General features: G+C 51.6%; 1 protein-coding gene across 1 annotated transcript in view; it reads left to right on the top strand.

Moving 5' to 3' along the window:
* Positions 1–9,195, top strand: part of Tmem255b (transmembrane protein 255B) — a 23,062-nt gene extending 13,867 nt beyond the window's left edge. The window contains exons 4-8 of the mRNA XM_021170170.1: positions 1,877–1,957; positions 2,867–2,952; positions 3,646–3,805; positions 4,710–4,853; positions 8,930–9,195. Coding sequence (XP_021025829.1) covers positions 1,877–1,957; positions 2,867–2,952; positions 3,646–3,805; positions 4,710–4,853; positions 8,930–9,094 — 636 coding nt within the window. The 3' untranslated portion in view covers positions 9,095–9,195. The remainder of the gene's footprint in view (positions 1–1,876; positions 1,958–2,866; positions 2,953–3,645; positions 3,806–4,709; positions 4,854–8,929) is intronic.
* The last annotated feature ends 1,897 nt before the right edge of the window (positions 9,196–11,092 follow it).

Below are 11,092 nucleotides of genomic sequence, written 5' to 3' on the forward strand. Positions count from 1 at the left end.
ACAGAGGAACACTATTATAACATAGTGGAGTGACTTTATATGCACCATTATAACCTGGTGGGAATTCTGTGTATGTGTGTTTGCATGTATGAACACAGTGTATGAGTGTACAAGCATGTGTAGCTCCCCCAGTACCTACAGCTGGGTGTTTAGGCATCTGGCCATCTGCATATAGACTATAGTGCTCCCCAAGGTATGTACCAACCTTGCCTTGAGATTCTGTCCCTGGGTAGTGTATAACCTCGCAGCTCTTCAGCACTTGGCTGAGAGAAGTCACCTTCCAGAGACTTCTGACTCCAGGCACATAGTCGCCTGTCTGCAGCCACAGGTGTGAGAGGCCCTCACTCATCCTTTCTGGCTTCATTGATGAGAAGAGCCTNGGAGACCGATCTGTCTGTATCCATCTGAGTATGCCCATCTATCAATGCCCACCACTTATACCCATCCCCGTGCACCTGCTTACTCGGCCTGATGGGTCAGTCTTGGGCCTCTGAAGAGTGACCAGTGTCGTTGAGAGTTGGTACCATGCAGATGCACACCAAGCTGCCATCCTGCAGGAGGATGGTGTGAAGACTCCCACTTCACACCATCAAGTCCCCTGGGGTGTCTTGCCATTTTGTGACGGAGGGCAAGTAATTCTGACATCCCTGAAGCATCCTCAGAGCGTGTGAGCCGGCTCTCAGCTCCACTGTAGCCTCCTGCCCTGCGCCGCTATCCCACCTGTTCCCGTCATGTACCACCTGGGGCCAGTGCCTCCCACTGACCCATCCACACCGAGCCTGGCACACAGGTGCTNTGGTCTATGCTGTCTGGTTCTCATGCCTGTCTTTGCTGCCAGCATTACTGGTGGTTTCTAGACTCCTCTTAGGTCAGAAGTAGTGCTTTGAGAAATGTCACTGATGCATAGTAAAGACCCCAAAGGTGCATTTATAGATTGTATGGCTTTATGACACTCTACAAGTCCCAGAACCCGCTGTCTCTCTGCTGCCTTAGCAACTGCCTGCTCATTAATCTGCCCTCTTCACTCACCTACAGCTCTGGCTTACCTTGGCTTCCTCATGGTTCAACACTACGTCAGTTCCATGACTGTTGGAAACACAGGGGTGGGAACATGGTGAGATAAGACATTGATGAGCTTATGTCAAGTGGTGGGGCATGGCAGATGGAAGGATGCATGGCTGGATGCATAAGTGATTGAGTGACCAGATGCAGAGGTGATTGGTGAATGACTGGATACATAGGTGATTGAGTGATTGGGTGCATAGGTGATTGAGTGACTAGATGCATAGGTGATTGGTGACTGGATGCATGGCTGATTGAATGGCTGGATGCATAGGTGTTTGATCAGATACATAGGTGATTGAATGGCTAGATGCATGGATGATTGATGATGATGCATGGATGCATAGGTGACTGAATGACTGGATGCATAGGTGACTGAGTGACTGGATACATAGGTGACTGAATGACTGGATACATAGGTGACTGAATGACTGGATGCATAGGTGACTGAGTGATTGGATGAATATATGGGTACTTAGGATGGATGAATGAATCAGTCCAAATCTTCCTTGTTCCTTCCTAGAAAGAGAAATTTGCTTTACTTTTAGAAAGACAGAAGCCTGGTGCCCCTGGCGAGGTGTAGAACACCCCTTGTCCCATTCAGCAGCACACCCTTGTCCTTGTGCCCATGTCTGCCCAGCAGACAGGTAGAGGGTGTCTGTAATCCTTTCCCCTGTGGACTCCACATACAATTGCTATAGCAAGCAATAACTCGTGTGGCCTCAGTTCTGCCCTAGTCCATGGAAGGCAAGTCTGAAATGGCCATTCCTGGTTGGGGATGACCAGTCTGACCGATCTACATTTATTTCTTTAGGAGCCAAGGCCTCTCAGTGCTGGAAGATGCCAGTTTTACTCCAGTGGGGCTGGGTACTTGTATGACGTCTATCAGACAGAGGTGAGTCCCTTCAGCAAGCATGCCTTCTGCATCCCCCTTCTGTGTCTAGTTAAAATGGCTGTATTAATTCACACAGATCTTCTGCTGTATGGATACGAAGGCATTGAGAGCCAGGAGCTGACCTTGAGAGTTCAATGCTTGGGGTTCTCTCTGGGATCACAGCTGCACGCCTTCCTCTTTGACACAGTGTTAGCACAGTGTTANGATTCATCTCCCCAGTCCTTCTTGGCCAATTAGCATTCCCATTAGCATTTTCACTAACTTAATCACTGCCACGAAACACTGGGGTAACACATGTGCAGTGTTCAAGGGATTCTCTGGCTCTCTGGGCCGGGGCAGCTGAAGTATGACTTCACTCTTGAGTGAGATGCCAGGAAGAGCAAGCACACACACAGCAGCTGACCCGTGAGACCGGCCCAGGTGGGCACTGGCAGTGTGGTTCAGTGGGCAGATGCTCTACACTAGCGCTGTGGAGATTTGTTGGCTCAGCTGAACGAGGCTGCTCACACCAACTGCCCAGGCCAGGGTGAGGCAAGAGTCAGGAAGGCAAATGGGTCACAGATTCTCTTATCGATATGTTCTGGGGTCTTCAGANTGGCAGAAGGGCTGGGCAGTCCAGAAAAGAGCTGTTGTATATTGTGGGGGATGGGGTGAGATTCTGCCAGCCAGCCCTGCCTTGCTCAGTTCTGCTCTGCTCGGCTCTGCCTAGTCCTGTCCAGTCTCATATTGTCCTGCCTTGCCTAGTTTTGCTCTGCCTCACCCACCCAGCCCCACCCTGTCCCACCCTATCACGGGTCAGTGAAGGTCCTGGCAACGAAGCTCTGCTCCTGGGCAGGAGAAGGTCTTGGACACAGACTGCCGATTGCCTGTGTAGGATAAGGTATGAGCCTGACTGTCACTCTACCCCAGGTCACCTGCTACTCTTTGAATGGACGATGCCAGTTGAAGGTGAGGAGCAACACGTGCTACTGCTGTGACCTCTACGCCTGTGGGAGGTAAGGCTGCGTTAGGAGTCTGTGTACACACACATGTAAACATGNCCAGCATGTAAACACACATGCATGTGTATGAGCACAAGAAAGACCCTGCACAGGACATCTGTCTGTGAGCCAGAGGGGCCCCATTTCTTCCTTCCTGTATCCACTTGCATTTCCTGCTTCTTCCCTCTGGATCTTGTTTCAGCNTCACAATGGTCCTCGGAGTGGTTGGGTTTCCATCCAAGGGCGCCCAGTGTGTGGAAGTACCTGAAGGTCCAGGGAGGACCACAGCTGGCCACCAGGTGGCAGCCAGCACATTCCAGCTGTGGGCTGTTCCTCTCAGAGCAGAGAACCACCTACAGCTTTTTCTTGGGATACATGTGGAGAACTGAAAACACAAAAATGCTTGGTTACTATTCTGGCGTGGAGGGTAGCTCAGCCACTGTCCCAGTTGGCCATTAGGGGCCCAGAGCTAGTAATTTGGGACATCCTGTGCCCATCTGATGCCTCACTGTGAGGCCTGGTGGAGCCTCCCTGGCCAGTCCATAGAAAAGCAGAGGACTCTAACTTGTCTAACTTACATTTTCACCTGTGTAAGAGGACACCAGCACTATTAGAGCCGGTGGCCTCGGGCACTGGGAGCCCCAGGGTTTGTACTGTCACCTGGCCATGATCTAGCAATGAGGGCAGTAACCATTCTCCCTCCTACAGCACTGAGCCCTCGCCTGCCTACTATGAGTTTGTGGGCGTGCGTAGCTGCCAGGACGTGGTCCACCTGTACCGGCTGCTCTGGGTATCCACAGTGCTGAANGTATTGGGCCTGTGCCTGGGCATTGTTACAGCTGCAGTCCTAGGGGCCTTCAAGGACATGGTGAGTGATGGCTTCTGTGTGTTTCCAGCCGGTCAGCCCTAGCCCAGAGTTCAGGGCCTTCCCCTTCAGGAGAGCTCAGTGGTTCTCTCAATGAAGGAGGATCCAAACTCCCAAGTCACCTGCACGTCAGGTGGCAACTAGGACCACCAATCACTGGTTCTGGTTCCAGCACCTGACAACCCGCTGGGTGAATCTTCTCCCACCCGCTTAGGCAGGAAGACCTTGTTGCCATCTAAGAGCAAAATGTCACTCTGTCACTGTGGGGTTCATGGCTGCCTGGGTGGGGTGGTTCTGGGTAGGGCTTGGACCCCATTTTAACAAGCTGAATGAGAAACCTGAAATTCACCCCTACCTCCTTCTCTCTGAGCCAGCCCTATTGAATCTGCCCTTGAGCCCTAGTCTTANACCACTGGTAGAACCTCCCCTTTGTCCTCTCAGGGCCCATGGGAAACCCTTTAGGGTCCCTTCCAAGTCCACAGGGCTGAAAACCANNGCCTGGGCCATTCTTGTTTTGCTTGTCCTGTGGTCCCAGGGGCATTGGCCGTTGGTTGCTCTGTTCACTACCACCCCAGAACCACTGCTCAACTCTTCCTTCTCAGGTTTCTTGTTGCTAGGGAAATTTAGGGGATGTCTTGGCACCTCCCGAATTCCCACAGTCTGGTCTCTGGGCTCTATCAGGCTGCCTTTTCAGGTGGCAGCTCCAGGTGGTGACTCCAATCTAGAGACCATGTGTAGAGGATGCTGGCCTTTCTGTGAGGTCATTAAGAGAAGACAGGCCTACTCTTTGTGGCTTGGGTTTAGGTTCCCCAGAAGGCCANGTGCAGGTCTGAATACTCCATGGAGTGACTGTGAGGGTCGAGTGGCTGTGAGGGTCGAGTGGTTATGCCCCCGTCTCTCTCCACAGGTCCCTCTGTCTCAGCTGGCCTATGGCCCGTCACCGCCACCTCAGATTCTCTATAACCCTGCACAGCAGATCCTCGCCTACACTGGCCTGTGTCCTCCGTCTATGGGTGTGCCAACCTGTTCCTCCTACCCTCTGCCACTACAGGTAGGTGTGCTGTGAAGTTGGTGTTATTTCTGTNGGCTTCCAGGTAGGCAGGGTAGTAGGGCTGCGGGTAGAGATGGGTNGACTTTGATATAGTTAGTAATGGGGAAGGAAGGGGACCCTTANGGGCTGGGTCATGCCATTTTCNAGGCTCATTGCTATTCACGGCTCATGAGAGTTATTTCGGAAGCTGATTACTTTAGCTATCATACTGGTAAGGGGGACTTAAGATGCCAACAGCTGCCTGGGTTCTGAATACTTGTACACCAGTGAGTGTTCTACATGGAGCCAGGTACTTGCCAACAAAGGTGTCGACCCCATAGGGCTCATGTGTCCAGTGCTGCAGACCCTGCGAACCTCAGGTCTGTGAGATCCTGTTTGAATAGGGCTTTGTTTCTCCTATTCCCATTCTTGGCTTTGGCTTGTTCATGTCCCGTGAAGCTCTGCCGGCTGCGGGTAAGATGGCCCCAGTTGTCCAGTGGTACTGTACTGACTTGGACCTGCCATTGTGGACTTGTGGGGTTTGTGAGCCTCCTGGCTTGTGTTTTAGTTAGCTATGTCCTGTCGAGACCCCTCGTCGTGACAAACGCATCATCTGTAACTGCTGCCCAGTGTCTCCTGTGGGGAGACTGAGATCCCANGTCTAGACAGACCTTTCTAAGTGGAGCGATGCCTGCTCATCCAGCCTGGCTGGCCTGCAGCCTGGCTGGTAGGTGGCTTGTCTTACAGCACCAGCAGAGGCAGTCATGAGATGCCCAGAGCTGTGCTGAGTAAATGTTGAATTGAGTCTCTTTGACCTGTGGGCCTGCTGTATGGGATGAAATCATTTGTTTGAAGTCACAGGTCCTCAGGTATGTCCCCCAGGAGACCTCTGTCTAATGAGCCATACTGACACGAAGTACGAGGCCTCGCCAAGCAAAATGACACTTTGGGGAGGACATGAATGTCNACCTCTGACCATCTCGGATAGAAAGAGCTGCCAGAGCCCTAGGACTGACCCAACATTGTGACCATGTGTGAGCAGCACTTGGGAGTCTTGTGACCATCGGGGGTCCACATTTGTGAAGTGGGGACTGACAGCACACAGAGCTGGAAGAAGGCGTGGGAACACCCCCCCCCCAGTGTCTGGGACCTTAAAGTGCAGCTTTATTCTGTTTTCCAGGGATCACTGGTGCTCCAGGCTCAGAGAGTGAGGTCACTGTATTGCTGTCTCACCCCACCCCTTTTCTCTGTACCTCAGTTTCCTCTGGTTGCCTAGAGACGAAGCTGGGACTGTAACTGCTGAACCCCTGGGTCCTTTAGGCTCTGGAGAAGGGCTGCTGCAGTGGTTCATTGCAATGCTGGGGAGCGGGTCTGGTTTCTCAGTGTGACATCCCCAGGTGCTGCTAGTGGGGCTTCCCAAAAGGGAATTGGACCTTCATCTGCTGGAGCCACAGGGACCCCTAATCAGGGGACATAAGGCCTTTTGGGATAAAGTCTGGCTTGGAACTGACTCTCTCCTCTCTGGAACACTGGAGGCAGCTATGTCTAGGGTCAGGGAAGGAGATGATCCTGGTGGTGACTCCAAGGGCAGGTGGCACCAGCAGAAGCAGCTGCAGCTCCAAGGCCTCTGCCTTTCAATGGAACTTCAGTTTTGGCTTTGAGAGGATCTCCCTGGTCTCCACCCCAGGAAGGATGCTATCACCTCGGGCTGCAGCTCGTCCTGAAACCCTGCTCTGTTCTCCTGGCTTTTTGTCAAATCCACATGCAAGACTGTTTGTTGCTACTCTTGGTAGCCCTGATAGGGTTCCCTTAGCTGCTCTACCTGCCTTTGGACACAGAGACCCACGAAGTCCCATAGATGCCAAGAACACAATTCCAGAGCACAGCGGGTGCAGGCAGAATGAGTACCTGATGCTCCACAGGGGATGATGAACAATGCAGAAGGTGTGGTTCCATTTCCTCCTGCCTGGAGTCTGTCCTGGTGCCCTCCTGCCTCTCAGTCTCGAAGGCCTGGCCTAAGGAAGAATGGAAAGCTGTGGAGAGCTGCCGGCCTGTTCTCATGGGATGTGAGACTCCCCATGTGATGTTCTTCCCTGTTCCACATGGAAAAGGACAAATACCCCTCCACCCCCGTGGTGGCACATAAGAGACAACGTCACCACAGATACAGTTTTGGGAACCTAGAAGATGACCTGCCAGGTTCCATGGACACCTGCTCATCTCCTACCTTCTGGGACTTTTGTGTTTTCAGCCCTCTGGGCTGAGCAGCTTTTCATGGTGGCAAGTGTGAGAGTACAATTGCATATATGTTTAGCAGTCAGATTTCTGTAGAAACTGGCATATTGGATGAGCCATGTGCTCCCTCAGAACAATGGAACGAATGCTGTTTCTACAGACCAACAGAGCCCGAAGGAGATATTTTAAGTGTCCTGTTGAAGTTCTTAGCAGCTTGCAAACATTGGGGCCATGCCTAACCCAGCAGCTTGCCCAGAATGACAGCAGAGGTTAGCTTGAATGGCAATTCTGGGGCAGCAGTCCTGGCCTCCTCTGTATGGGCAGGAACTACCTTCATGGGGCCTTGTTTAGTGAGCCGCTTTCATCCAACTTTCCCAGTGGTTGGCTCTGTGGTTCCTGGAGGTTTAACCCGAGTTTCCTGGTGGTTTAGCCTGAGGTTCCTGGTGGCTTGCTCTGTGGTTTCTAAGGGCTTGCTCCATGGCTTGTGCATCTGACTATTTTCAGAAAATAGAGTGGACAGCGTGAGAAGCCCATCCTAGTAGACCTAAGAGGACGATCTCTAGGAATACGTTGCTCCCGTGCTCGTAAGGATGCACACACAGTCTCGGGGAGAAATGAGAAGGTTTGAGATACGACGGTGGAACTTTCTGTGACATTTGTCTCTAGTCAGGGGGACATTCTCAGCTTCCAGTCTCCCTTCCCTGGGGGGAAGTGGCTTTGGGATCAACAGGTTGTCAGATCCTGACTCCAGTATCAGGAAAACATGGCTAGCTAGTTGCTCATGAGACCAAGATGCAGCCAGGTAGAGCACTATACAGCACACAGGAACCACTTTAGAAACTCACTTCAAATTTACTTTATTCAAACACTGATTTTAAGTTTTAAACTTCTGGTACTTAAGACGGGAAAAGAAAATACTAGAAAAGATTTCCTTCAGACCAGTCCTGTTCCCCCAAGTTTTCTTCTCATATTAACTTACCTTTGATCTTGGGGGTGTTTATTGGGATGCCAGAGATACAACCCCAGCAAATGTAGAGAGAGATTTGTTCTTATTGTTTTTAAAGGTTTATTTATCATGTATACAGCATTCTGCCTGCATGTACACCTGCATGAGAAAAGAGGGTTTCAGATCTCATTACAGATGGTTGTGAGCCACCATGTGGTTGCTGGGAATTGAATTCAGGACCTCTGGAAGAGCAGCCAGTGCTCTTAACTGCTGAGCCATCTCTCCAGTCCAATGGTACACTGACCTCAGGACCAAGGAAGTACTGTTGGGACTGTAACTCATGGTCACACTTGGGCAAGAGTTTCTTTTTCCTTGAGCGTCTCTGCCTTTTTTCTTAAGGTCTGCAACTGATTGGACTAGGAGCCCTGACAGTAGGGTACCAGCTTACTCAAAGTCACTGATTAATTACATCTGAAAAATAACTTCCTTAAACTTCTAGACTATGGCTGACCACATTTGGCTGCTACCACAATAATCACCATGCTGTGTTGGGAATGTTAATGGTCTTGCTGTCTTTAGTGAGTGTCAAGTCCTGGCTGTAGTTGTCCCTGGATCTTCTAGTTAGTGCTACTGAAAGCTGACTGGGCTAAGCAGGCCAACCAAGACAGGAGTTTGGAGACCTTCCTGTGTCCCCAATAGCTTTAGAAGCCAGGTCTGTGCCAATCAGATGCTGTCCAGGCTGACATCTGACATCTCTAGGCTGTTCTAGACTTGAGAGGCCTCCTGAGAGGCCCAATGAGCCGGTGCCTCCTGGTCTGGTAAGCTGCTGGGTCAAGGTGGTGCTGGCATATATTCTGGACAACGTAGCTGAGTCCCCCCACCTGCTGATCGAGGACGCCTCTCTGTTTAATTGCAGCCCTCCAGTGCCCCGCCGGCCTCGGCCTCTGCTGACCTCTCTCTGCCTGAGGACACAGAGTCTCCCTCCCAGTGCCAGCCCAGCCGTGGGTGTTCCCATGCTCCTTCACCCTGCACACCAGCCTACTTCCTCCCAGGGGAGAAGCCTCCCCCCTACGCACCCTGACACGGAGGAGGTCGTAGACTAAAAAGTAATGTGGTTTGGGTTTTCCCAAAATATAACAACAACAACAACAACAACAACAAAATAAAGCCGCATATAGAAAGCCGGCTTCTGCAGCCAGCCTCGTAGAGAATTCCGAAAGGATCGCAAAGCTGTTGGCCTTCCCTTGGGCACACCCTCTCCAGCACAGGTCAGGGCCAGAGGCAGGAGCAGAGCTAGCTAGCCAACTGGCCCCATGCCACCTCTGCTGTTCACTGCCTCTCCCCATGTGAAGACCAGCAGCAAACCGTACTAGACCCCAGCAGCCTCCTCATCTGGAAGGACTTCTCTGCATGGACCATCGCTCACAGTTCCGTTTCGCCCTTACCATGGTGATGGCTATCACCCTGCAAAGAGAAGATAGCCAGGCATTTCTTTCAATGAGGGTTGTTCCCTCAGGACATGTGTTACAGGTTGACAGACTTCTGTGTGCACGTCTCTGAGAAGGAAACTAGCTTTTGAGTTCTGCCTCTGTGCAAGCTCTCCCTTTTGGTAGACTCCGGATCTCACACTTGCTTCTCCCTGTAATGCGCTGTTGCTTTGTGGCCACTGATTTAGTCACTGATTAGCTGTTGTGTGGCTACCTCACCAGCCTGCCTTTCCCTCTCTAAGGCTGGACAGAACTAGCAGTTTGGGGTGGAGGACCTGCTCCAGCGCCCCCTGCTGGCCAAGTCCACTCTGTCCAACAGAAGATCTTACCAAAGCAGGCTAGAAGAGGTTTTCTAAACAGTTTCCTACAAAAGACCCACAACACAATTTCCAAGCAGAGAGGTGATAAGTCTGTCTGTGCAGAAGCTGTGCTGCAAACCCAAGAGCTGCACACTGGTCCCAGAAGTGCTGAGACAGTCACTGGTCTGAGGACTGCTAACTGTGCACGGCCCTTCTTATTGAGTTTGGCCTTGGAGCCTGAGGATGAGAGAGTCTTGGTTTCTGTTTGATGCTGACTGACCTTGGATCCAGCACAGTTGCTTCCCTGCACCCTCCAGGAGCCTGGCCTCAGCCTCCCTAGGACCCCGGATCAATATCAATAATAATCTGCCAGCTTATATTTACACCACTGTATGTACTAAGATATTTAATACCTCCCAGGAGCACAGTTTCAGAGGCTGTTGTGAAAGCTTCCTTGGAGTTGCACTTGAGGGCAACAGGCCAAAACCATCCCTGGACTTTGGAGGGCGCCTCGGGCACTGCTCCTCAGTGGGGTCAGGGGTCAGTTGGCTCTGGCCCCTGCCTTGGCATCTATCCAGAGTGTGTACAGTTAAGTAGCTCTCACAGGGGACATGCTACAGTGCTGGCTGAGGACAAACGCATTCTACACGGCAATGGCAAGATTCCTCTTCCTTGTGGGGTGAGGTTCAGGAAGATGTGGGTAGCCAGAGGTACAGAGAGGTATCCTTGATGAAGACACACACAGTAGGCTGCTTCCCCCCCCCACCCCCCAGGACTGGGATGAAGATTGCCTCATCTATGTAGTGATTGTAAAGAGAAGAGCCAAGCTCTGGAGGCTGCTAAAAGCGAGGGTCTGTAAGGCATCAGTGCCTCCCTGGTGCAGGGTCTCACACTCTCTAGCTCTCTTTATATTCTGTCTCCCTAGTTTTGTATTCAGTAGTCCTGTGTTCTGGGCCCAAGGGACTCTACCTCTGAAGGTCATAAAGCTGGCCCTAGGGCTTTTGTAGACCAACAAAACTGCATGTCTGGGTATATAGCCTGTGCCCACTGGAGCCAAGAACTATTAAGAAACATTGAACTCCCAAGGCTAACAGTCTTGCTCCTTGCCACAAATATGTCTGCCTTCCTTCATTCCAGCCACAGAGAATGTAAGGCCCTGCACCCCAGTCTCCAGAGCAGCCCTCCCCAACCTACACTAATCTACAGTGTGGCCAGATACGCCAACAGTGTCCTTGCCTTTGTGTGGACGAGGCTGGAAAGCCAGCTGGAGCCTGCATGTAAAATGGCTCATCC

The sequence above is a fragment of the Mus caroli genome, chromosome 8 (genome assembly GCF_900094665.2).
Source record: "Mus caroli chromosome 8, CAROLI_EIJ_v1.1, whole genome shotgun sequence".
In the NCBI taxonomy this organism is placed as follows: domain Eukaryota; kingdom Metazoa; phylum Chordata; class Mammalia; order Rodentia; family Muridae; genus Mus; species Mus caroli.